This window comes from Dromiciops gliroides, chromosome 4, assembly GCF_019393635.1.
Source record: "Dromiciops gliroides isolate mDroGli1 chromosome 4, mDroGli1.pri, whole genome shotgun sequence".
Classification (NCBI taxonomy): Eukaryota; Metazoa; Chordata; class Mammalia; order Microbiotheria; family Microbiotheriidae; genus Dromiciops; species Dromiciops gliroides.
In genome coordinates this window covers 453,759,809-453,787,195 of record NC_057864.1, presented here as the reverse complement: position 1 = coordinate 453,787,195, position 27,387 = coordinate 453,759,809, and the positions used below count along the sequence as shown (strand labels likewise).

At 44.3% G+C, this 27,387-nt stretch overlaps 1 protein-coding gene across 1 annotated transcript in view; it reads left to right on the top strand.

Moving 5' to 3' along the window:
- LOC122755255 (hornerin-like) overlaps positions 1–27,387 on the top strand; it is a 33,833-nt gene that overhangs the window by 5,007 nt on the left and 1,439 nt on the right. The window contains exons 3-17 of the mRNA XM_044003577.1: positions 18–266; positions 390–812; positions 1,017–1,973; positions 2,196–2,426; positions 2,496–2,660; positions 2,778–3,206; positions 3,243–3,332; positions 3,708–3,785; positions 3,855–4,691; positions 4,761–4,925; positions 5,043–6,503; positions 6,726–6,956; positions 7,026–7,190; positions 7,308–7,772; positions 7,825–10,725. Of these exons, the coding sequence (XP_043859512.1) occupies positions 18–266; positions 390–812; positions 1,017–1,973; positions 2,196–2,426; positions 2,496–2,660; positions 2,778–3,206; positions 3,243–3,332; positions 3,708–3,785; positions 3,855–4,691; positions 4,761–4,925; positions 5,043–6,503; positions 6,726–6,956; positions 7,026–7,190; positions 7,308–7,772; positions 7,825–10,725 (8,847 nt within the window). The remainder of the gene's footprint in view (positions 1–17; positions 267–389; positions 813–1,016; positions 1,974–2,195; positions 2,427–2,495; positions 2,661–2,777; positions 3,207–3,242; positions 3,333–3,707; positions 3,786–3,854; positions 4,692–4,760; positions 4,926–5,042; positions 6,504–6,725; positions 6,957–7,025; positions 7,191–7,307; positions 7,773–7,824; positions 10,726–27,387) is intronic.

Genomic DNA, 27,387 nt, shown 5'->3' with positions numbered 1-27,387 from the left:
CTCTGGATCCTGCTCAGGTTCAGGCTCAGGCTCCAGCTCTGGTTCTGAATCTGGCTCAGAATATGGCTCAGGTCAGTCTTCAGGCTCTAAGAAGCAGGGCTCTAGCTCAGGCCGTTCCTCCAGCTCTGGAAGACACGGTTCAGGTTCAGGCTCCAGCTCAGGTCAATCCTCCTCTCACCGGAGACGTGGCTCCAGCTCAGATGAGGAATCAGGAAGCTCTGGGCGTAGAGGACAAAGTTCCAGCTCCCATCAGTCCTCTAGCTCTAGCAAACGTGGCTCACGCTCTGGCTCCAGCTCTGGTCAGCGTGAGTCTGGTTCAGGTCAGTCGTCTAGCAGCAAGGGGCATGGATCTAGCTCAGGTGGACGGTCAAGCAGTCGTGGAGGACAAGGACATAGTTCCAGTTCCAAGCAGTCTTCCAGCTCTGGCAAATATGGCTCTGGCTCTAGCTCTGGCTCTGGATCCTGCTCAGGTTCAGGCTCAGGCTCCAGCTCTGGTTCTGAATCTGGCTCAGAATATGGCTCAGGTCAGTCTTCAGGCTCTAAGAAGCAGGGCTCTAGCTCAGGCCGTTCCTCCAGCTCTGGAAGACACGGTTCAGGTTCAGGCTCCAGCTCAGGTCAATCCTCCTCTCACCGGAGACGTGGCTCCAGCTCAGATGAGGAATCAGGAAGCTCTGGGCGTAGAGGACAAAGTTCCAGCTCCCATCAGTCCTCTAGCTCTAGCAAACGTGGCTCACGCTCTGGCTCCAGCTCTGGTCAGCGTGAGTCTGGTTCAGGTCAGTCGTCTAGCAGCAAGGGGCATGGATCTAGCTCAGGTGGACGGTCAAGCAGTCGTGGAGGACAAGGACATAGTTCCAGTTCCAAGCAGTCTTCCAGCTCTGGCAAATATGGCTCTGGCTCTAGCTCTGGCTCTGGATCCTGCTCAGGTTCAGGCTCAGGCTCCAGCTCTGGTTCTGAATCTGGCTCAGAATATGGCTCAGGTCAGTCTTCAGGCTCTAAGAAGCAGGGCTCTAGCTCAGGCCGTTCCTCCAGCTCTGGAAGACACGGTTCAGGTTCAGGCTCCAGCTCAGGTCAATCCTCCTCTCACCGGAGACGTGGCTCCAGCTCAGATGAGGAATCAGGAAGCTCTGGGCGTAGAGGACAAAGTTCCAGCTCCCATCAGTCCTCTAGCTCTAGCAAACGTGGCTCACGCTCTGGCTCCAGCTCTGGTCAGCGTGAGTCTGGTTCAGGTCAGTCGTCTAGCAGCAAGGGGCATGGATCTAGCTCAGGTGGACGGTCAAGCAGTCGTGGAGGACAAGGACATAGTTCCAGTTCCAAGCAGTCTTCCAGCTCTGGCAAATATGGCTCTGGCTCTAGCTCTGGCTCTGGATCCTGCTCAGGTTCAGGCTCAGGCTCCAGCTCTGGTTCTGAATCTGGCTCAGAATATGGCTCAGGTCAGTCTTCAGGCTCTAAGAAGCAGGGCTCTAGCTCAGGCCGTTCCTCCAGCTCTGGAAGACACGGTTCAGGTTCAGGCTCCAGCTCAGGTCAATCCTCCTCTCACCGGAGACGTGGCTCCAGCTCAGATGAGGAATCAGGAAGCTCTGGGCGTAGAGGACAAAGTTCCAGCTCCCATCAGTCCTCTAGCTCTAGCAAACGTGGCTCACGCTCTGGCTCCAGCTCTGGTCAGCGTGAGTCTGGTTCAGGTCAGTCGTCTAGCAGCAAGGGGCATGGATCTAGCTCAGGTGGACGGTCAAGCAGTCGTGGAGGACAAGGACATAGTTCCAGTTCCAAGCAGTCTTCCAGCTCTGGCAAATATGGCTCTGGCTCTAGCTCTGGCTCTGGATCCTGCTCAGGTTCAGGCTCAGGCTCCAGCTCTGGTTCTGAATCTGGCTCAGAATATGGCTCAGGTCAGTCTTCAGGCTCTAAGAAGCAGGGCTCTAGCTCAGGCCGTTCCTCCAGCTCTGGAAGACACGGTTCAGGTTCAGGCTCCAGCTCAGGTCAATCCTCCTCTCACCGGAGACGTGGCTCCAGCTCAGATGAGGAATCAGGAAGCTCTGGGCGTAGAGGACAAAGTTCCAGCTCCCATCAGTCCTCTAGCTCTAGCAAACGTGGCTCACGCTCTGGCTCCAGCTCTGGTCAGCGTGAGTCTGGTTCAGGTCAGTCGTCTAGCAGCAAGGGGCATGGATCTAGCTCAGGTGGACGGTCAAGCAGTCGTGGAGGACAAGGACATAGTTCCAGTTCCAAGCAGTCTTCCAGCTCTGGCAAATATGGCTCTGGCTCTAGCTCTGGCTCTGGATCCTGCTCAGGTTCAGGCTCAGGCTCCAGCTCTGGTTCTGAATCTGGCTCAGAATATGGCTCAGGTCAGTCTTCAGGCTCTAAGAAGCAGGGCTCTAGCTCAGGCCGTTCCTCCAGCTCTGGAAGACACGGTTCAGGTTCAGGCTCCAGCTCAGGTCAATCCTCCTCTCACCGGAGACGTGGCTCCAGCTCAGATGAGGAATCAGGAAGCTCTGGGCGTAGAGGACAAAGTTCCAGCTCCCATCAGTCCTCTAGCTCTAGCAAACGTGGCTCACGCTCTGGCTCCAGCTCTGGTCAGCGTGAGTCTGGTTCAGGTCAGTCGTCTAGCAGCAAGGGGCATGGATCTAGCTCAGGTGGACGGTCAAGCAGTCGTGGAGGACAAGGACATAGTTCCAGTTCCAAGCAGTCTTCCAGCTCTGGCAAATATGGCTCTGGCTCTAGCTCTGGCTCTGGATCCTGCTCAGGTTCAGGCTCAGGCTCCAGCTCTGGTTCTGAATCTGGCTCAGAATATGGCTCAGGTCAGTCTTCAGGCTCTAAGAAGCAGGGCTCTAGCTCAGGCCGTTCCTCCAGCTCTGGAAGACACGGTTCAGGTTCAGGCTCCAGCTCAGGTCAATCCTCCTCTCACCGGAGACGTGGCTCCAGCTCAGATGAGGAATCAGGAAGCTCTGGGCGTAGAGGACAAAGTTCCAGCTCCCATCAGTCCTCTAGCTCTAGCAAACGTGGCTCACGCTCTGGCTCCAGCTCTGGTCAGCGTGAGTCTGGTTCAGGTCAGTCGTCTAGCAGCAAGGGGCATGGATCTAGCTCAGGTGGACGGTCAAGCAGTCGTGGAGGACAAGGACATAGTTCCAGTTCCAAGCAGTCTTCCAGCTCTGGCAAATATGGCTCTGGCTCTAGCTCTGGCTCTGGATCCTGCTCAGGTTCAGGCTCAGGCTCCAGCTCTGGTTCTGAATCTGGCTCAGAATATGGCTCAGGTCAGTCTTCAGGCTCTAAGAAGCAGGGCTCTAGCTCAGGCCGTTCCTCCAGCTCTGGAAGACACGGTTCAGGTTCAGGCTCCAGCTCAGGTCAATCCTCCTCTCACCGGAGACGTGGCTCCAGCTCAGATGAGGAATCAGGAAGCTCTGGGCGTAGAGGACAAAGTTCCAGCTCCCATCAGTCCTCTAGCTCTAGCAAACGTGGCTCACGCTCTGGCTCCAGCTCTGGTCAGCGTGAGTCTGGTTCAGGTCAGTCGTCTAGCAGCAAGGGGCATGGATCTAGCTCAGGTGGACGGTCAAGCAGTCGTGGAGGACAAGGACATAGTTCCAGTTCCAAGCAGTCTTCCAGCTCTGGCAAATATGGCTCTGGCTCTAGCTCTGGCTCTGGATCCTGCTCAGGTTCAGGCTCAGGCTCCAGCTCTGGTTCTGAATCTGGCTCAGAATATGGCTCAGGTCAGTCTTCAGGCTCTAAGAAGCAGGGCTCTAGCTCAGGCCGTTCCTCCAGCTCTGGAAGACACGGTTCAGGTTCAGGCTCCAGCTCAGGTCAATCCTCCTCTCACCGGAGACGTGGCTCCAGCTCAGATGAGGAATCAGGAAGCTCTGGGCGTAGAGGACAAAGTTCCAGCTCCCATCAGTCCTCTAGCTCTAGCAAACGTGGCTCACGCTCTGGCTCCAGCTCTGGTCAGCGTGAGTCTGGTTCAGGTCAGTCGTCTAGCAGCAAGGGGCATGGATCTAGCTCAGGTGGACGGTCAAGCAGTCGTGGAGGACAAGGACATAGTTCCAGTTCCAAGCAGTCTTCCAGCTCTGGCAAATATGGCTCTGGCTCTAGCTCTGGCTCTGGATCCTGCTCAGGTTCAGGCTCAGGCTCCAGCTCTGGTTCTGAATCTGGCTCAGAATATGGCTCAGGTCAGTCTTCAGGCTCTAAGAAGCAGGGCTCTAGCTCAGGCCGTTCCTCCAGCTCTGGAAGACACGGTTCAGGTTCAGGCTCCAGCTCAGGTCAATCCTCCTCTCACCGGAGACGTGGCTCCAGCTCAGATGAGGAATCAGGAAGCTCTGGGCGTAGAGGACAAAGTTCCAGCTCCCATCAGTCCTCTAGCTCTAGCAAACGTGGCTCACGCTCTGGCTCCAGCTCTGGTCAGCGTGAGTCTGGTTCAGGTCAGTCGTCTAGCAGCAAGGGGCATGGATCTAGCTCAGGTGGACGGTCAAGCAGTCGTGGAGGACAAGGACATAGTTCCAGTTCCAAGCAGTCTTCCAGCTCTGGCAAATATGGCTCTGGCTCTAGCTCTGGCTCTGGATCCTGCTCAGGTTCAGGCTCAGGCTCCAGCTCTGGTTCTGAATCTGGCTCAGAATATGGCTCAGGTCAGTCTTCAGGCTCTAAGAAGCAGGGCTCTAGCTCAGGCCGTTCCTCCAGCTCTGGAAGACACGGTTCAGGTTCAGGCTCCAGCTCAGGTCAATCCTCCTCTCACCGGAGACGTGGCTCCAGCTCAGATGAGGAATCAGGAAGCTCTGGGCGTAGAGGACAAAGTTCCAGCTCCCATCAGTCCTCTAGCTCTAGCAAACGTGGCTCACGCTCTGGCTCCAGCTCTGGTCAGCGTGAGTCTGGTTCAGGTCAGTCGTCTAGCAGCAAGGGGCATGGATCTAGCTCAGGTGGACGGTCAAGCAGTCGTGGAGGACAAGGACATAGTTCCAGTTCCAAGCAGTCTTCCAGCTCTGGCAAATATGGCTCTGGCTCTAGCTCTGGCTCTGGATCCTGCTCAGGTTCAGGCTCAGGCTCCAGCTCTGGTTCTGAATCTGGCTCAGAATATGGCTCAGGTCAGTCTTCAGGCTCTAAGAAGCAGGGCTCTAGCTCAGGCCGTTCCTCCAGCTCTGGAAGACACGGTTCAGGTTCAGGCTCCAGCTCAGGTCAATCCTCCTCTCACCGGAGACGTGGCTCCAGCTCAGATGAGGAATCAGGAAGCTCTGGGCGTAGAGGACAAAGTTCCAGCTCCCATCAGTCCTCTAGCTCTAGCAAACGTGGCTCACGCTCTGGCTCCAGCTCTGGTCAGCGTGAGTCTGGTTCAGGTCAGTCGTCTAGCAGCAAGGGGCATGGATCTAGCTCAGGTGGACGGTCAAGCAGTCGTGGAGGACAAGGACATAGTTCCAGTTCCAAGCAGTCTTCCAGCTCTGGCAAATATGGCTCTGGCTCTAGCTCTGGCTCTGGATCCTGCTCAGGTTCAGGCTCAGGCTCCAGCTCTGGTTCTGAATCTGGCTCAGAATATGGCTCAGGTCAGTCTTCAGGCTCTAAGAAGCAGGGCTCTAGCTCAGGCCGTTCCTCCAGCTCTGGAAGACACGGTTCAGGTTCAGGCTCCAGCTCAGGTCAATCCTCCTCTCACCGGAGACGTGGCTCCAGCTCAGATGAGGAATCAGGAAGCTCTGGGCGTAGAGGACAAAGTTCCAGCTCCCATCAGTCCTCTAGCTCTAGCAAACGTGGCTCACGCTCTGGCTCCAGCTCTGGTCAGCGTGAGTCTGGTTCAGGTCAGTCGTCTAGCAGCAAGGGGCATGGATCTAGCTCAGGTGGACGGTCAAGCAGTCGTGGAGGACAAGGACATAGTTCCAGTTCCAAGCAGTCTTCCAGCTCTGGCAAATATGGCTCTGGCTCTAGCTCTGGCTCTGGATCCTGCTCAGGTTCAGGCTCAGGCTCCAGCTCTGGTTCTGAATCTGGCTCAGAATATGGCTCAGGTCAGTCTTCAGGCTCTAAGAAGCAGGGCTCTAGCTCAGGCCGTTCCTCCAGCTCTGGAAGACACGGTTCAGGTTCAGGCTCCAGCTCAGGTCAATCCTCCTCTCACCGGAGACGTGGCTCCAGCTCAGATGAGGAATCAGGAAGCTCTGGGCGTAGAGGACAAAGTTCCAGCTCCCATCAGTCCTCTAGCTCTAGCAAACGTGGCTCACGCTCTGGCTCCAGCTCTGGTCAGCGTGAGTCTGGTTCAGGTCAGTCGTCTAGCAGCAAGGGGCATGGATCTAGCTCAGGTGGACGGTCAAGCAGTCGTGGAGGACAAGGACATAGTTCCAGTTCCAAGCAGTCTTCCAGCTCTGGCAAATATGGCTCTGGCTCTAGCTCTGGCTCTGGATCCTGCTCAGGTTCAGGCTCAGGCTCCAGCTCTGGTTCTGAATCTGGCTCAGAATATGGCTCAGGTCAGTCTTCAGGCTCTAAGAAGCAGGGCTCTAGCTCAGGCCGTTCCTCCAGCTCTGGAAGACACGGTTCAGGTTCAGGCTCCAGCTCAGGTCAATCCTCCTCTCACCGGAGACGTGGCTCCAGCTCAGATGAGGAATCAGGAAGCTCTGGGCGTAGAGGACAAAGTTCCAGCTCCCATCAGTCCTCTAGCTCTAGCAAACGTGGCTCACGCTCTGGCTCCAGCTCTGGTCAGCGTGAGTCTGGTTCAGGTCAGTCGTCTAGCAGCAAGGGGCATGGATCTAGCTCAGGTGGACGGTCAAGCAGTCGTGGAGGACAAGGACATAGTTCCAGTTCCAAGCAGTCTTCCAGCTCTGGCAAATATGGCTCTGGCTCTAGCTCTGGCTCTGGATCCTGCTCAGGTTCAGGCTCAGGCTCCAGCTCTGGTTCTGAATCTGGCTCAGAATATGGCTCAGGTCAGTCTTCAGGCTCTAAGAAGCAGGGCTCTAGCTCAGGCCGTTCCTCCAGCTCTGGAAGACACGGTTCAGGTTCAGGCTCCAGCTCAGGTCAATCCTCCTCTCACCGGAGACGTGGCTCCAGCTCAGATGAGGAATCAGGAAGCTCTGGGCGTAGAGGACAAAGTTCCAGCTCCCATCAGTCCTCTAGCTCTAGCAAACGTGGCTCACGCTCTGGCTCCAGCTCTGGTCAGCGTGAGTCTGGTTCAGGTCAGTCGTCTAGCAGCAAGGGGCATGGATCTAGCTCAGGTGGACGGTCAAGCAGTCGTGGAGGACAAGGACATAGTTCCAGTTCCAAGCAGTCTTCCAGCTCTGGCAAATATGGCTCTGGCTCTAGCTCTGGCTCTGGATCCTGCTCAGGTTCAGGCTCAGGCTCCAGCTCTGGTTCTGAATCTGGCTCAGAATATGGCTCAGGTCAGTCTTCAGGCTCTAAGAAGCAGGGCTCTAGCTCAGGCCGTTCCTCCAGCTCTGGAAGACACGGTTCAGGTTCAGGCTCCAGCTCAGGTCAATCCTCCTCTCACCGGAGACGTGGCTCCAGCTCAGATGAGGAATCAGGAAGCTCTGGGCGTAGAGGACAAAGTTCCAGCTCCCATCAGTCCTCTAGCTCTAGCAAACGTGGCTCACGCTCTGGCTCCAGCTCTGGTCAGCGTGAGTCTGGTTCAGGTCAGTCGTCTAGCAGCAAGGGGCATGGATCTAGCTCAGGTGGACGGTCAAGCAGTCGTGGAGGACAAGGACATAGTTCCAGTTCCAAGCAGTCTTCCAGCTCTGGCAAATATGGCTCTGGCTCTAGCTCTGGCTCTGGATCCTGCTCAGGTTCAGGCTCAGGCTCCAGCTCTGGTTCTGAATCTGGCTCAGAATATGGCTCAGGTCAGTCTTCAGGCTCTAAGAAGCAGGGCTCTAGCTCAGGCCGTTCCTCCAGCTCTGGAAGACACGGTTCAGGTTCAGGCTCCAGCTCAGGTCAATCCTCCTCTCACCGGAGACGTGGCTCCAGCTCAGATGAGGAATCAGGAAGCTCTGGGCGTAGAGGACAAAGTTCCAGCTCCCATCAGTCCTCTAGCTCTAGCAAACGTGGCTCACGCTCTGGCTCCAGCTCTGGTCAGCGTGAGTCTGGTTCAGGTCAGTCGTCTAGCAGCAAGGGGCATGGATCTAGCTCAGGTGGACGGTCAAGCAGTCGTGGAGGACAAGGACATAGTTCCAGTTCCAAGCAGTCTTCCAGCTCTGGCAAATATGGCTCTGGCTCTAGCTCTGGCTCTGGATCCTGCTCAGGTTCAGGCTCAGGCTCCAGCTCTGGTTCTGAATCTGGCTCAGAATATGGCTCAGGTCAGTCTTCAGGCTCTAAGAAGCAGGGCTCTAGCTCAGGCCGTTCCTCCAGCTCTGGAAGACACGGTTCAGGTTCAGGCTCCAGCTCAGGTCAATCCTCCTCTCACCGGAGACGTGGCTCCAGCTCAGATGAGGAATCAGGAAGCTCTGGGCGTAGAGGACAAAGTTCCAGCTCCCATCAGTCCTCTAGCTCTAGCAAACGTGGCTCACGCTCTGGCTCCAGCTCTGGTCAGCGTGAGTCTGGTTCAGGTCAGTCGTCTAGCAGCAAGGGGCATGGATCTAGCTCAGGTGGACGGTCAAGCAGTCGTGGAGGACAAGGACATAGTTCCAGTTCCAAGCAGTCTTCCAGCTCTGGCAAATATGGCTCTGGCTCTAGCTCTGGCTCTGGATCCTGCTCAGGTTCAGGCTCAGGCTCCAGCTCTGGTTCTGAATCTGGCTCAGAATATGGCTCAGGTCAGTCTTCAGGCTCTAAGAAGCAGGGCTCTAGCTCAGGCCGTTCCTCCAGCTCTGGAAGACACGGTTCAGGTTCAGGCTCCAGCTCAGGTCAATCCTCCTCTCACCGGAGACGTGGCTCCAGCTCAGATGAGGAATCAGGAAGCTCTGGGCGTAGAGGACAAAGTTCCAGCTCCCATCAGTCCTCTAGCTCTAGCAAACGTGGCTCACGCTCTGGCTCCAGCTCTGGTCAGCGTGAGTCTGGTTCAGGTCAGTCGTCTAGCAGCAAGGGGCATGGATCTAGCTCAGGTGGACGGTCAAGCAGTCGTGGAGGACAAGGACATAGTTCCAGTTCCAAGCAGTCTTCCAGCTCTGGCAAATATGGCTCTGGCTCTAGCTCTGGCTCTGGATCCTGCTCAGGTTCAGGCTCAGGCTCCAGCTCTGGTTCTGAATCTGGCTCAGAATATGGCTCAGGTCAGTCTTCAGGCTCTAAGAAGCAGGGCTCTAGCTCAGGCCGTTCCTCCAGCTCTGGAAGACACGGTTCAGGTTCAGGCTCCAGCTCAGGTCAATCCTCCTCTCACCGGAGACGTGGCTCCAGCTCAGATGAGGAATCAGGAAGCTCTGGGCGTAGAGGACAAAGTTCCAGCTCCCATCAGTCCTCTAGCTCTAGCAAACGTGGCTCACGCTCTGGCTCCAGCTCTGGTCAGCGTGAGTCTGGTTCAGGTCAGTCGTCTAGCAGCAAGGGGCATGGATCTAGCTCAGGTGGACGGTCAAGCAGTCGTGGAGGACAAGGACATAGTTCCAGTTCCAAGCAGTCTTCCAGCTCTGGCAAATATGGCTCTGGCTCTAGCTCTGGCTCTGGATCCTGCTCAGGTTCAGGCTCAGGCTCCAGCTCTGGTTCTGAATCTGGCTCAGAATATGGCTCAGGTCAGTCTTCAGGCTCTAAGAAGCAGGGCTCTAGCTCAGGCCGTTCCTCCAGCTCTGGAAGACACGGTTCAGGTTCAGGCTCCAGCTCAGGTCAATCCTCCTCTCACCGGAGACGTGGCTCCAGCTCAGATGAGGAATCAGGAAGCTCTGGGCGTAGAGGACAAAGTTCCAGCTCCCATCAGTCCTCTAGCTCTAGCAAACGTGGCTCACGCTCTGGCTCCAGCTCTGGTCAGCGTGAGTCTGGTTCAGGTCAGTCGTCTAGCAGCAAGGGGCATGGATCTAGCTCAGGTGGACGGCTCAAGCAGTCGTGGAGGACAAGGACATAGTTCCAGTTCCAAGCAGTCTTCCAGCTCTGGCAAATATGGCTCTGGCTCTAGCTCTGGCTCTGGATCCTGCTCAGGTTCAGGCTCAGGCTCCAGCTCTGGTTCTGAATCTGGCTCAGAATATGGCTCAGGTCAGTCTTCAGGCTCTAAGAAGCAGGGCTCTAGCTCAGGCCGTTCCTCCAGCTCTGGAAGACACGGTTCAGGTTCAGGCTCCAGCTCAGGTCAATCCTCCTCTCACCGGAGACGTGGCTCCAGCTCAGATGAGGAATCAGGAAGCTCTGGGCGTAGAGGACAAAGTTCCAGCTCCCATCAGTCCTCTAGCTCTAGCAAACGTGGCTCACGCTCTGGCTCCAGCTCTGGTCAACGTGAGTCTGGTTCAGGTCAGTCGTCTAGCAGCAAGGGGCATGGATCTAGCTCAGGTGGACGGTCAAGCAGTCGTGGAGGACAAGGACATAGTTCCAGTTCCAAGCAGTCTTCCAGCTCTGGCAAATATGGCTCTGGCTCTAGCTCTGGCTCTGGATCCTGCTCAGGTTCAGGCTCAGGCTCCAGCTCTGGTTCTGAATCTGGCTCAGAATATGGCTCAGGTCAGTCTTCAGGCTCTAAGAAGCAGGGCTCTAGCTCAGGCCGTTCCTCCAGCTCTGGAAGACACGGTTCAGGTTCAGGCTCCAGCTCAGGTCAATCCTCCTCTCACCGGAGACGTGGCTCCAGCTCAGATGAGGAATCAGGAAGCTCTGGGCGTAGAGGACAAAGTTCCAGCTCCCATCAGTCCTCTAGCTCTAGCAAACGTGGCTCACGCTCTGGCTCCAGCTCTGGTCAACGTGAGTCTGGTTCAGGTCAGTCATCTAGCAGCAAGAGCTATGGATCTAATTCAAGTTCCAAGTCAGGAATTTCTATTGAAAAGAATCAGAGTTCTTGTGATTGTGAGGCCCCACGTGGATCTCCTCTTGAGACATCAAGATTCACTTCTGATTATTCTACCAGTCATTCTGGACAATGGAATGATCACCAGGAACTATATCGATTCTGTATAAAGAGTGAACAATTATCTTCTAATCCTAAACAATGCATGTTCTTCCTCCTTTAGTTACTGATCTTTACCAGTGTTAAATCCTATAATTCTATGGTTTTTCTTTATCATATACCTGGCCTTTTTTAATATCCTGTTCATTTTCTCACTGTATCTTTCATCTTAATTAATTAAATATCTTTTTAAGACTGACCCATGATATATGAAAAGAAATTATCACCAGCTCTCTCAATTTCTTTAATCATATCAATTTTTGGCTGATTCATTACCATCTCTTTTTAATCCTTCTATTTAGAACTTTTTTCTTTTCTATTCACCTTTCCTTCCTTCTAGCTTTGTCATTTCATTGTGTAACTCGTAGATTCCTCAATTAGCACATTTTGAAGAAACTCAATGAATGGATCTTGTTATATTCTGTGATTGATTGCAGGATCAAATTAGGAAGGGTCTTTGATCCTTGGCATGACAATGAGGTTTTCTTTAGAACTCATTTTATAAAAATCTTTTGTGAATTGATATTTTGTGTATTCAATCTTGATTGATCTCACATATAGTTGACTAAATTCCCAGTCCTGAAATCCAAATTTTTACTTCCATCCCTGCTGTGGAAAAGGATCCATTGACCATCAAAGCACAACTCTATTGTCATCACTTTTAAAGCATAATGGTCTCTAATTCCTGATTACTTAGCTCATCTTTGATAGACAAATCAACAATTTTTTAAGAGGACCTGGCACCATTCCCTTCTCCCTCCAAAGTGAACAAAAATGGTTCCTTTTGATAGAGAGGAATTTCTCCTATTTTAATCCAAAGAGCAGAAATGTGGGTTCTGAAATCATTTAGGGAACCTCATTCAAATACTATTATGGCCTGGAAAAAATACAGGGAATAATTCCTGGACCTCTTACTTTAAACTACGTCTTCCTTTCACTAGCCTTTTTACTTAGGAGAATGTTATCTATCAGGAGTAGTGAGGGGACGATGCATGTTACTATTGCCTTGCTCTTATAATTGATTGTAACATCCTCAGGATTATTGACCTTTCTTTGCTTTAGGATATTTTGGAAATGTTTTTAAATTCTATTTAATTATAATTGAAAATAAACAATTGGTTATCAGATAATATGGTCTGTATCTTTTTTTGCTTCATACCAACAAAACTCAGAAGGAATTGATTCTGCCCAAGTGTGGGAAGCAAAAGTAGGAACACTCAAGACACAGTAAAACACACTAACATACATCTAGTTATAAGAAATAACTCAAGGTCTTCTAGAACTTCTACAAAATGTATTACTTAAGCTGAGTCTTGAAATAAAACAAGAGTTCTGGAAGTTGGGGCTAAGGAAGGGAATGAAAGTATCAGGCATAATCATTACCGAATTGATAAATGATCAAAGGATATGAACAGGCAATTTTCCAATGAAGAAATAAAAACAATTCATAGTCATACACACTATTTATTAGAGAAATGCAAATTAAAACAACCTTGAAATATCATTTTACACCTGTCAAATTGGATAAAATGCTTGAAGGGGAAATCAACAAATGTTGGAAATTTGGGAAAATTGGAACACTAATTCATTGTAGTAGAATTGTAAACTGACTCAAACATTTTGGAGAGCAATCTGGAATTACAACCAAAGATTATTAAACCTTCTATACCCTATGCCAATACTAGGTCTATTTCCAAACATGATTAGGGGAAAAGGAAAAGAAACTATATTTATAAAATGTTTATAGTGGTTCTCTTCATGGTGGCAAAGAACTAGAAATTGTAGGGATGTCCATCGATTGGAGAATGAACAATATGTAGTATATGATTATTTTTTGTGGTATATGATTATGATGTAATACTACTATGCTATAAGAAATTATGATATCAATGATCTAAGAAAAAAATGGATAGACTTACATGAAATAATAAAGAGCAAAATGGACAGAACCAAGAGAATGTTGTATACAGTAACACCAATATTGTTTTGAGAATGACTGAGTGAATGTCATTTTGACTATTTAAAAATACCCATATTAACCATAAAAGAAAGATGCTGTCTATATCAAGAGACATAACTTATAAATAGAATTATATGCAGATTAATTTTACATATACACATATATACATATATATATGTATGTATATATATATATATACACACCTATTTGTGTCTAATGGTAGCCCTCTAGGGCTGAGGTGGGGAGGAGGGAAGAAAAAGAAGAGGAAAGAAATTTACATAATAACTTTATTATATATTTAAAAGGAAAACAAGTTGTACATAATAGATTGTCAGTTTCATGTACAATCATCTTTTTTATTATACTATGTTATGGAATTGTTTCCTTCCATAAATCAAAAATAAAATTTAAATAAAAAGAAAGTATCAGGGATAGATCACTAATGCAAAGACATGAAGACGAGAGATGGCATTTTGAGTGGGGAGAACAGCACATAGACCAGTCTAGCTAGACCACAGATTGCGTGAGGGAAACTAATGTATAAGAAGATTGGAAGGAAAGAGTCGGACTGTGAAGGGCTTTAAAAGCCAAACAAAGGAATTTCTATTTGACCCTACAGGTAATAAGGAACCACTGGAGTTTACCGAATAGGGGAAAGGGCAACGTGGTCAAGTAGATGATTTAATAAAAATCACTTTGACAGTTTTGTGGAAGGTGAATTGGAGTCTGGAGAGGCCTGAGGCAGGAAAATCAGTTAAGAGGCTTTGCAGGTCTTCCAAGAGAATATTATAAAACTGCCCTGCAGAGAATAGTACAAAAAAATTGGCCATAACTTTTGAACGTAGACAATAACTGTGATTGATGAAATCCCCAGAATAATTCCAAAGGAAAACCCCATGCTTAAAACCCTTTATCATGTAGTGCTATAACATTTTAAAATTAGTGGGAGAAAGACCTTCATCTACAAAGGAACATTGTATTAAATGGCTAAGAATTACTTTTTGGTGACACAAAATCAGAGAACTGAATCAAATGTAATATTCCAAAAAGCATAGAAGGTAATATAGCCTACAAAGCTGAGCCTAATTATAATTTAAAATGGAATGTCAACAAGAACAGAGTCATCTTTTGCATTTCTATAAAAGTGGTAGAGATACTTTAGCTGAAAGGAAGCTAAATGGTGCTGTGGATAGAGTGTCAGGCCTGTAATCAAGAAGATCTAAACTCAAACTTGGTCTCAAATACTTGCTAGCTGTGTGACCCTGGACAAGTCACTTAAGCCCTACCTGCCTCACTTTTCACAGTGGCAAAATGGGGCTAACAGCAGTACCTACTTCCCAAGATTGTTGTGAGGATCAGATGAGATACTATTTGTAAAGTGCTTAGCACATTTTCTGGCACATGGTAGACTATATGTAAGTGTTTATTCCCTCCATTCCCTCCTCAAATAGAACCATGGTCAAAGGATATGAGCAAGCACTTTTTTTTTCTGTGCAATGAGGGTTAAGTCCAGGGTCACACAGCTAGTGACCATCAAGTGTCTGAGGCCAGGTTTGAACTCAGGTCCTCCTGAATCCAGGGCTGGTGCTCTATCCACTGCACCACCTAGCTGCCCCCAGCACTTCTTAAAAGAAAAAGAAAGAGCTATCATTAGCCAAACTTTTTTAAAGCCCCAAATCATTAATAATTAAAGAAGAATTAAAGAAGTCAAGGATTCCATTTCATGCCCATCACATTTGGAAACATCAGTCCAAAACAGGAAAAGTTACAAATGCTGAAGGAACTAACCATTGTTCAAGAGGCATATTAATATACTTTTGGTGGAAATCTGGATTGGTCCAGTGATTCTAGAGAGCAATTTGGAACTGTGCCCCTAAAGGACATTAAACTGTATCTTCCCTTTACTTAGCCATAGCACTACTAGATCCAAAGAGATTAAAGAAAAAGTAAAAGGACCTTCTTTCCTTCCTCCCTCCCTCACTTCCTTCTTTTTTTCTTCCTTTTCTCCCTCCTTTCCTTGTTTTCTTTCTTTCCTTCCTTCCTTCCTCCCCATTCTTTTCCTTCCCCCACCTTCTTTCCTTTTCTTCCTTCTTTCCTTCTGTCTTTTCCTTCCTCACTCCTTTCCTTCCTTCCTTTCCTTCCTCCCTTCCTTCCTTTCTTCCTTCCTTTCCTTCCACCCTCACCTCCCATCTCCTTTCCTTCCTTTCTTCTTCCCTTCCACTCTTTCCTTCATTCCTTCATTTCTGAAATGGAGGAAAATGTAAAAGAACAAATGAATGCTTGATATTTTAAAATAAAATACTTTTTAGAAAGAAAAATACATGTTGAATACATTCCTACTTAAAAGGAAAAGCAAGTTCTAAGTAGCAGAAGTTTACAATTTCATATACAATGCTCTCGTCTTCTAGAATGGATATGGAAATACTCATTTGGTGTTTGTTTAGAATTTTAAGTTCAACTGAAGGTGAGTAGAACCTTTGAATTAAAAACACTCAAAAGAAATGTAAGGAAAGAAAATAAGGTCAATTATCAAAAAAAGGTGATCAGTGAAATAAAGTCTCTCATATCTGCAGGCTATTATTTTGTTATTAAAAAAAAAAAACTTGGACTGAGTAGTTTTAAAAAATAGTCACCAGGGGCAGCTAGGTGGTTCAGTGGACAGTGCCCTGGCCCTGGAGTCAGGAGGACCTGAGTTCAAACAGCATCAGATACTTGACAATTACTAGCTGTGTGACCCTGGGTAAGTCACTTAACCCCAAATGCCTTACACACACCCCCAAAAAAGTGAATTCATGAGCTTCTCCCTCCCCATACCCCCAGCTTTGGATGTTATCCTAAGATGGATCTTTAGTTGAAACACATATGTAAAAAAATTAAATTAAATTAAATAAATAAAACATCTATGACAAAACAAAATAATTGGGGGCAGCTAGGTGGCGTAGTGGATAAAGTACTGTCCCTGGATTCAAGAGGATCCAAGTTCAAATGTGGCCTCAGATACTTGACACTTACTAACTGTGTGACCCTGGGCAAGTCACTTAACCTTCATTGTCCTGCAAAGAAAAAAAAATTATCACCAAGGGTCAAAAAGGGCTAAAGCATTAATGAGGACCTTAAATAATCAGGAAATGAGGGAAAAGAAGTAAATTAATATTCAATGGACTAAATTCTATATTACCTTATAAGTGGGTGAATGAATATCTTTTATGGAAGGGATTACATAAAGGGAAGTCATACATATGGGAAAATGGGAGATAGGAAAAAGAGGGAATCCGGGAGTATATGCCTACCTGGCCCTGCAGTGAGCAGAGAAGAGATACTAATTTTTCTTTGGTCTCTCAACAAGAAGAGAAACTTGAAAGAATAAGATAAAATCAATGGAGGAGAGGGTTAGAGGAATTAGAAATCAAGTCTTATCCCAGAAGGGAAAGTTAAGGGATGCCATTAAAACATTACCATATCAGAGACATTGGAGTGGAGAGAAGAGTGATGTTTCTGTCACACACACACACACACACAAGAGATCCTTTATAATGAATTTCATATGAGTGGAATGGGCAAAATGAGAGACTGCCTTTTCTCAAACAAGGATTGTATTTCTTAAGACTTCATGTCATCCTAGAAAAGACTATTGGAGCATCCAGAATCCAAAATGGGAGGAGCAACACAGAATCAGAAATAGAATAACTTGGTCTTAGGGGCAGTGAGTGATCATAGTAAGGGTATGGTGTAGGATTAGCCAGCATAACTCAAGAAATCATAGACCAATGTCACTAATGATTATTAATGCAAAAAAAATTAACAGATTCCAAAAGGCAATAAATAAAATTTAAAATTTGCTATGACCAAATTGGATTTATAACAAGAATAAAAAGATGATTCCATTTTTTGTCTGGTGTAGAAGTTCTGTATTTAGAAGATTTAGTTTTGGGGTTTTTTTCATATAAATATTTTATTATTTTCCAGTTACATGTAGATATAGTTTTCAACATTTGTTTTTATAAGATTTCTAGTTCCCTCCCTCCCCTCCCTCTCCCCTCCCCAAGACAGCAAGTAATCTGATATAGGTTATATATGTACAATCACATTAAACATATTTCTGCCTTAGTCATGCTGGCAAAGAAGTATCAGAGCAAAAAGGAAAAACCTCAAAAAAGAAAAACAACAATAACAAAAAACAATAGAAATAGTATGGTTTGATCTGCATCTAGATTCCACAGTTGTTGTTTTTTCTGGATTTGGAGAGCATTTTCCATCATGAGTCCTTTGGAACTATTTTGTACCGTTGTATTGCTGAGAAGAAATAAGTCTATCACAGTTGATCAACACATAATGTTGATGATACTGTGTACAATGTTCTCCTGGTTCTGCTCATCTCACTCATCATCAGTTCATGCAAGTCCTTCCAGGTTTTGCTGAAATCTGCCTGCTCAATGTTTCTTACAGCACAATAGTATTCCATTACATTCATATACCACAACTTGTCCAGCCATTCCCCAATTGATGGACAACCGCTCAATTTCCAATTCCTTGCCACCACAAAAAGAACAGCTATAAATATTTTTGTACATGTGGGTCCTTTTCCCTTTTCCATGATCTCTTTGGGGAAAAGACCAAAAAGTGGTATTGCTAGGTCAAAGGGTATGCACAGCTTTATAGCCCTTTGGGCATAGTTCCAAATTGCTCTCCAGAATGGATGGATCAGTTCACAGCTCCACCAACAATGCATTACTGTTCCAATTTTTCCACAGCTTCTCCAACATTTATTATTTTCCTTTTTTGTCATTTAAGCCAATCTGATAGTTGTCAGGTGGTACCTCAGAGTTGTTTTAATATGCATTTCTCTAATCAATAGTTATTTAGAGCATTTTTTCATATGGCAATAGGTAGCTTTGATTTCTTCACCAGAAAACTGCCTGTTCATATCCTTTGACCATTTCTCAATTGGGGAATGACTTGGATTCTTATAAATTTGATTTAGTTCCCTATATATTTTAGAAATGAGGCCTTTATCAGAAGTACTGGCCATAAAAATTGTTTCCCAGCTTTCTGTCTCCCTTCTAATTTTGGATGCATTTCTTCTGTTTGTACAAAACCTTTTTAATTTAATGTAATCCAAATCATCCATTTTGCATTCATAATATTCTCTATCTCTTATTTGGTCATAAACTGTTCTCCTTTCCAAAGATCAGGGAGATAAACTATTCTTTCCTTTCCTAATATACCTATGGTATCACCTTTAATGTCTAAAAGGATTCCATTTTAAGAAAACAATTAATATATCTAATCACATTAAAAACTGAAACAACCAAAACCACAAATTAATAAATAATGGAAAATTTGTTGACAAAATGCAGCAGTTATTTATGCTATTTTTAAAAATGTTTTACATCCCCTAAAAAGTGGGTGCTATTATTTTTAGTATTCTCAGGATAACCCTATGGGTGGCTATCATCTAAATTCTATCTTCAAGCCCCCAGTAATGTGTTTCTACTTTATAATCAGTCAAGCAGAGGTTTTTGCTCAAATGACATAGCAAGAGTAGTAGTTACAGAGCATTTCCAAAAAGAAACAAGTGTTCCCTTCCATAAATATACACAGAATAGGCACACACTTAAAATACACTTAATACACACACTAAAAATACACTTAGAGAATCAACTCAAAAATTACTTGAAATAATTAACAACTTTAGCAAAGTAGCAGGATATAAAATAAATCCACATAAATCATCAGCATTTCTGTACATGACCAACAAAGTCCAGCAGCAAGAGATAGAAAGAGAAATTCCATTTAAAGAAACAGTAGATAATATAAAATACTTGGGAGTCTACTTGCCAAGACAAACCCAGGAACTCTATGAACACAACTACCAGACACTCTTCACACAAATCAAATCAGATCTAAATAATTGGAAAGATATCAATTGCTCATGGATAGGCAGAGCTAATATAGTAAAAATGACAATTCTACCTAAATTAATTTACTTATTCAGTGCCATACCAGACTACCTAAAAATTATTTTGTAGAGCTAGAAAAAATAATAACAAAATTCATCTGGAAAAACAAAAAGTCAAGAATATCAAGGGAAATAATGAAAAAAAAAATGCACAGGAAGGTGGGTTAGCGGTACCAAACCTGGAGCTTTACTATAAAGCAACAGTCATCAAAACTATCTGGTACTGGCTAAGAAATAGAGTGGAGGATCAATGGAATAGGCTAGGCACAGGAAACACAGTAGTAAATGACACTAGTAATGTAGTGTTTGATAAACCCAAAGACTCCAGCTTCTGGGATAGGAAGTCAATATTTGACAAAAACTGCTGGGAAAACTGGAAGATAGTATGGCAGAAATTAGGCATAGACCAACATCTTACGCCTTATACTAAAATAAGGCCAAAATGGATACACAATTTAGATGTAAGAGGTGATACCATAGGTAAATTAGGAGAGATAGGAAAAGTCTACCTTTCAGATCTTTGGAAAACAGAACAGTTTATGACCAAACAAGAGATAAAGAATATTATAGAATGCAAAATGGATGATTTTGATTACATTAAATTGAAAAGGTTTTGTACAAACAGAAGAAATACATCCAAAATTAGAAGGGAGGCAGAAATCTGGGAAACAATTTTTATGGCCAGTACTTCTGATAAAGGCCTCATTTCTAAAATATATAGGGAACTAAATCAAATTTATAAGAATCCAAGTCATTCCCCAATTGAGAAATGGTCAAAGGATATGAACAGGCAGTTTTCTGGTGAAGAAATCAAAGCTACCTATTGCCATATGAAAAAATGCTCTAAATAACTATTGATTAGAGAAATGCATATTAAAACAACTCTGAGGTACCACCTGACACCTATCAGATTGGCTAAAATGACAAAAAAGGAAAATAATAAATGTTGGAGAAGCTGTGGAAAAATTGGAACAGTAATGCATTGTTGGTGGAGCTGTGAACTGATCCATCCATTCTGGAGAGCAATTTGGAACTATGCCCAAAGGGCTATAAAGCTGTGCATACCCTTTGACCCAGCAATATCACTTTTGGGTCTTTTTCCCAAAGAGATCATGGAAAAGGGAAAAGGACCCACATGTACAAAAATATTTATAGCTGCTCTTTATGTGGTGGCAAGGAATTGGAAGTTGAAGGGATGCCCATCAATTGGGGAATGGCTGGACAAGTTGTGGTATATGATTGTAATTGGAATACTATTGTGCTGTAAGAAATGATGAGCAGGAGGAGTTCAGAGAAACCTGGAGGATCTTGCGTGGGCTGATGATGAGTGAGATGAGCAGAACCAGGAGAACATTGTACACAGTATCATCAACATTGTGTGTTGATCTACTGTGATGGACTAGATTCTTCTCACCAATGCAATGGTACAGAAGAGTTCCAGGGGACTCATGATGGAAGAGGATCTCCAAATCCAGGGGGGAAAAAAGAACTGTGGAGTATAGATGCTGATTGAACCATACTATTTCTTTTGTTTTTGGTGCTGTTGTTTTTCTATTTTGAGGTTTTTCCTCATTGCTCTGATTTTTCTCTTATAACATGACTAATGCAGAAATATGTTTAATGTTATTATATATTTATATATATAACCTATATCAGATTACCTGCTGTCTAGGGGAGGGGGGAGGGATGAGGAGGGAGGGAGAAAAATCTGAAATTGGAAAGCTTATATAAACAAATGTTGAGAACTATTTTTACATGTAACTAGAAAAAATAAAATACTTTTATCAGAAAAAAAGAAAGAAAGAAAAGAAAGAGGAGAAATTTCAACAAAAATGATTAATAACTCAAAAAATCTGACAATTCAGTGTCAGTCATGTGTATATCCTCTTTTTCTCATTTTTTCCTCATTTATTTCTATATCCTTTCAAACTTTTTTTAAATTTCATAACTTTTTTATTGTGGTTCTTCCATTTACATTGCATTATGTATATTGTTTTCCTGGGTCTTCTTATTTTCACTGCATTAGTTCATGTAAATCTTTCCATGATTTTCTGTATAACTGGCACTTGGGCAGAATGCCAGTGATACAAGATCCCACATGTAGGAGGTTAACAATATGGCTCTGGAAATGAATTGATGACAATGGAAGTGTCTTGCAGAGACATGGGAGCATGCAGAGACACTCTGTAACTGGTTTCAATGAGCTAACCATGTGATAAATAGAAGATTCTGATTGGCTATGGATTCATTCCAAAAGGACTCACTGACCATAGCCTTGGCAATTCTCCTCAACAGCTCATGATGCATACACAATGATAGTATGCCTCTCTCTCTGCCACCCCCGCCACCCCCCAAAAAAAATTCCTAATGAAGTGTCTTTAGTCTGCATTAAAAGAAAGCATCCAAAACATGGGAGAAGACAGCCTGTCTGTACTTTGTCCTGGTTAGAGCATGCCTGAAATGCTACTGTTATTTCTACTTAACATATTTTAGAAAATACATTGACAAACTGGGAGTGTGCAGAAGAAGGCAACAGAATGGGGGGCTGGGGCTTTGAGAATACACTGTATAAGAGCTGTTCAAGGAACCAGGGAATGTTTATCCTGGAGAAGAAAGGAACTGAGGTCAGAGGAGATATAACATCTCCCTTCAAATTATTTAAAAGCTGTCTTCTTAAACAAAGACTTGTTTTGCTTGGGCTTATAGACTCCTAGACCTTTGGACATGGAGGCTTACTCTCCTGACCTTTTAAAACTCACAAGGATAGTATCTCTAGTTTATATTCTCCACCTACACAATGAAAAAGGCAAAGGAAGAAGACCTGTTTAAATCGGAGTGTTTAATCATCCCTGGAGGGAAAGTCCCCAATGCTTATAATATTGTTTCTCTTTGGATGTCATCAGCAAAGGAGTCAAAGCAAGACATTGCACCCACCAGAAAGCAGGCCTAATGAATTAATGAATGAGACAGAAGGAGGGTTGTGAGATGAGAGAGATTAATAATCCTGGTGATCAAGCTTTGAGCTGCTAAGAAAAAGCCATGGAGCTCAGCTGAGTAACCTGCCCAAGAAAGATGCTTACACCCTCAAGAAGGGAAAGAGGATCAGGTCTGTACAGTGCTAACAGTGTGTGTTACCTGGTCCACATACATTTGCTATGTTTGTACCTGTCTGCTACCGTACTCTACATCAGTAATGTCAAACTCCAATAGAACAGGAGCTACTAAACCATGCTTAAGGATGCCTACAACTACACATTGACTTAGAAAACCACAAATTAACATTGTTTTATTGTATTGCTATCTATTTTAAATATTTTACAATTATATTTTCATCTGGTTTGGGTTAAACCAGGTACTTTGGGGGCATGTTTGACACCTCTGTATCTACTCTTCTCATTAATGCTATATACATAGTTTTGGGAGAGTGCACCCCAGATTTGTTAGGGAGATGTTTTATTACTATTATTTGTATCATACCATAATCAAGTGCCTTTGTTTTGAGCTGATTATGTCAACTGGGTATATCAGGTAAATGTTGTCCTGGTTCTGCTCACTTCACTCAGCAAAAGTTCATGTAAGTCTTTCCATGTTTTTCCAAAATCTGCCTGCTCATTATTTCTTATAGGACAATAGTATTCCATCCCATTCATACAATTTGTTCAGTCACTCCCCAATTGATGGCCATTCACTCAATTTCCAATTCTTTGCCATCACAAAAAGAGCAGCTATGAATATTTTTGTACATGTGGGTCCTTTTCCTTTTTTATGATCTCTTTGGGATACAGACCCAGTAGTGGTATTGCTAAGTCAAAGGGTATGCATAGTTTTATAGCCCTTTGGGCAGAGTTCCAAATTTCTCTCCAGAATTGTTGGATCAGTTCACAACTCTACCAACAATGTTCCAAGTGTTCCAATTTTCCCATATCTTCTCCAACATTTATCATTTTCTTTTTTTGTCATATTAGCCAATCTGATAGCTGTGAGGTGGTACCTCAAACTTGCTTTAATTTGCATCTCTATAATCAATAGTGATTTAGAGCATTTTAATATGGCTATATATAGCTTTAATTTCTTCATCTGAAAACTATTCATAGTCTTTTACCATTTCTCAATGGTCAAATGGAATGACTTGTATTCTTATAAATTTGAATCAGTTCTCTATATATTTTAGAAATGAGGCCTTTATCAGAAACACTGGTTGAGGCAGCTAGGTGGCACAGTGGATAGAGCACCAGCCCTAGAGTCAGGAGTACCTGAGTTCAAATCCGGCCTCAGACACTTAACACTTACTAGCTGTGTGACCCTGGGCAAGTCACTTAACCCCAATTGCCTCACTAAAAAAATTAAAATTTTTTTAAAAAAAGAAAAGAAACACTGGCTATAAAAATTGTTTCCCAGCTTTCTGCTTTCCTTCTAATTTTGGTTGCATTGGATTTATTTGTGCAAAACCTTTTTAATTTAATTCAATTAAATTGTTTCATTTTGTATTTCATAATGTTCTCTATCTCTTATTTGGTCATGAATTCTTCCACTCTCCATAAATCTGACAGGTCAACTATTCCTTCCTGTCCTAATTTGCCTATAATATCACCCTTTATGTCTAAATCATGTACCCATTTTGACCTTATTTTGATATATGTTATAAGGTGTTGGTCTATGCCTAGTTTCTGCTGTACTGTTTTCCAATTTTCCCAGAAGTTTTTGTCAAATAATAAGTTCTTTTTTTAAAATAAAAGTATTTTATTATTTTCCAGTTATATGTAGAGATAGTTTTCAGCATTTGTTTATATAAGATGTCCAATTTCAAATTTTTCTCCCTCCTTCCTCTTCCTCCCTGCCTTCCCTAGACAGCAGGCAATCCAATATAGGATAGATAGATATATATATATATGTATATACATATATATATATATACACACACACATATATATATATACATATACATTATTTATAATATATATAAAATAATGAGTTCTTATCCCAGAAGCTAGAGTTTGGGGATTTATCAAACAGTAGATTACTATAGTCATTTACTACTGTGTCTTGTGTGTCTAACCTATTCCACTGATCCAACACTCTATTTCTTAGCTAGTACCAAATAGTTTTGATGATTGTTGCTTTATAATATAGTTTTAGATCTGGTACAGCTAGGCCACCTTCCTTTGTATTACAAGTAGATATACAGGTGAAAAGGGGTTCTTAAATGATATTTTTAAGACTAAAGATCCACAGATTACCTTGAACAGAGTATAGCACCTTCTCTGATGCTTCTCCCTCAAATTACACTCTCAGGCTGGGTCAACAGGGGATCAACTATCCCAGGGCCAAGGTACTCTATAAGCTTTGGAAGTAAAGGCATAGAACAGGAGATACAGCTTGTAACGTCTTTAACATCTTTTTGTGGGGGCTGGGGGGAGCTGATGTCCTTTTCCCCTGTCACTTCTCTCCAAAATCCAACTTTCCCTCAAGGTACAAGGACTCATTTTCCTTGACACTGCTCAATATCCTAAAGTTCAAAAAGTGGAGTTCTCTCAATCAGAGTCTGCTGCCACCTGCAAAGACTTTCCCTGTGCTCATGTTCTCCAGAGTAATAGTACCTGAATTAAGGAGATCTGAGAAAAGGACTCATTTTTCCTGTTTTTGTCTGTCAGTGGGCACACACACATATCTTGTGTGGTTTTAGATGTTCCAATCTCATTACCCCACCCTGAGATTCTTCTCTCAACCCTCCTTTTCCCCCAAATGTGACCCAAAAGACCCAGAGCCATATGATCTGGCTCCATTCTTACAGGTACATCATTCTAAACTATGTTGATTTACTTTGGTTTCCTACAAGGAAACAACACCTGCAAGAAGTATAAAGGTATTTAAAAGATGAGACTGGAAGCACTTCAGAAAAACTTGATCATTTTGACCAAAGTCAGCCCTCTTCTCCTTCAACTCTTACCAAAGAAATAACATCTGTGTATAATGAGGTATTATTGTCCTGCATAGCCACATAGACATGCAGACTGACCAAAAACACCAGCTTCAGCTGTGTCAAGAGAAATGTAAAAAAAAAAAAATTAATTTAACTAATCCTACCTAATCTGAAAAATTAATAACTGTGGGCTATATGAAAAATTATAAGTTTAGAAAAATTATAATTGGGCCGTTAGTCCTACCACGGTCACCATTCAAATGTAAAGATACTTTAATTTAGGCCTAATTTGGGGGGACTAATCTGACTGCAGGAGCTAGTCTGGGGACTTTTAACTAATCTGTGGATGTTTGACTGGCTGGCTATCTGACTGCTATAAATTTAATATGGGCCATTTATAAAATTTGTCCATACTGCTCCCAAATTGATAAGCAAAAGATTAAGAAGCCTCTTAATTAAATAATCAAAGCCGAGTTTATTTATAAAAATAAATGTGAGAGATAAGGGTTAAGAAATGCAAATTATACAACCTCTATGCTTTTAATACAATAAGGGCTGTTGCCCATCTCTTGCCTTAGGGTATGCTCCAGCTTTCTCTTTCTTAGCTTTTTCTCCATCTTTTTTCTGTCTGTCCTCTTCTCTCTACCTTCTAACTGGAAAGCCCTTTCTCCAACTCCTCTGTGCTGACTGCCCCACTGAATAGCCCCCTGCTTCACTCTTTAACTTCTCTCTCACTACTGTAGAGAGGAACCCCTGAAAAGCCCCTTACTCCCTACTTCTCCTTCCTCTGTCTGTCTCCTCTCTTACTGTCTTCTTAATCTTTCAGCCTCTCCCCTTGTCCTCCTAGCCCTCTGGCATCCTCCCTTCACTGTCTCATCCCCTGTATATATGTTCTTTCTCTTCCCTCAAACCTCGGGCTCTCTGCACCCCCACACACGCCAAGCTAATCCACCGGCCATACTAGGGCTGTGCCCAGCGGGGCTCAAGGGGCCATGCCCCCTGTGCTGAGGTCCTATCTGCATGGGCTATGCTAGGGCCTGGCAGGACAAGCCTGGGATCTCTAGGGCAGCTCCCCTCAGGGCATAGGGAGCTGGGGCTTTCCCCACCACCCCTGCCCCAGTCGTACCTGGGGTCCTGAAAAGCCCATGGGGCTTTTTTGGCTCAGCTGAAGTGGAGAGGGAGGGGCACTAGCCCTGAGGTCCTAAGGCTTTTTCATCTCAGCCCAAAGGCAGGGTCCCCAAATCACAATAAATTCCCACAGAAAATTCATCGGGACTAATCCCAACCTAGAAACAACTTCTTTGTGGCAACAGCCACAGCCCCTGGATGAAGTCAGGGCTCACTCAACAGTCCAAATTCCAACTTGCCTTCCCTCCTCCAGTCTCAGGCACACCTCCACAAAGGCCATTCCCTAAGTGAAGCAATGGCAACCTGGCCCAAATCAACATCCCAGATACCATATGGAAATAGAAGGAATAGTGAGTAACATGCCCAGTGGGTAGGTTCTGCAGTGACATAAAGTACTAGAATTCCTCTTTGGAGGTTTTCTAACAAATTTTATTATATATTATTATATAATGTTGTTTTATATTATATTATATTATATTATATTATATTATATTATATTATATTATATTATATTATATTATATTATGTATTCTAATAGCTTGCATCTCTATAAAACCTTTAAGGTCTTAAAGCACATTATAAATATTAACATCTTTTATCCTCGTAACAACCTTAGAAGATAGCTATTATTATCATTCCCATTTTCCAGCGAAAGAAGCTGAGGCAGACAGAGCTTAAGTGACTTGCCAAGGGTCACTTGGCAAGCTAGTAAATGTCCAGGATTTGAACTCAAGTTTTCCCAACTCCAAATCCAGCACCCCATCCCCCGTGCTACATAATAATTTGTAGGGTATATTCCTCGTGGGGTCCTTTTTTTCCAGTATGGACTAGACAAGACAATTGAAAAGGTCCCTTCCAACTCTAAAATCCTATGTTTCTATGACAGATGGGTTGAATTTGGGACCATGTCCTCTTGAACTTTTCACCAGTCCTGGTCTTTGCTGAGCTCTTTGTCCTCTGCCCCTTAACAAACCCTGGTGGCCAGACAGCACAAGTTTGACTCAATAGAACCCAACTGAACCTTCTCCATTATCATGTTGGTGTTTACTATCAGACACAATGGGATACAAGACAAAGTCTCCCTCACTGAAGACACAACAGAAGTCCAACATTTCCCTGCAATCTGAAGATTCAGGTAAATAAATAAATAAAATCATGTTCTATCATAAAAAAGGGGTTCAAAGTGCCCCTCTAACTGTTTCTCAAAGGCAGCATTTCATCTCTTCTCTCCTTGCCTTTATACAAATGAGCCACCATTACTGAACTGTATTCACCTCCACATTTTAGGATCCCTAGCTTGTTTTAGGGCACTCCTCAATCACATTCAAAGCAAGACTAATTCTCTGCCCCCCAACAGTTGTTAGGGCTCTCTCTGCCTCTCTATCTCTCTCTGTCTCTCTGTCTGTGTGTGTGTGTGTCTCTCTCATTCTGTTTTTCTGTCTTTTTTTCTTTGTCTTTCTCTACCTTTTTCTCTCTTCCTCTCTGTCTCTGTC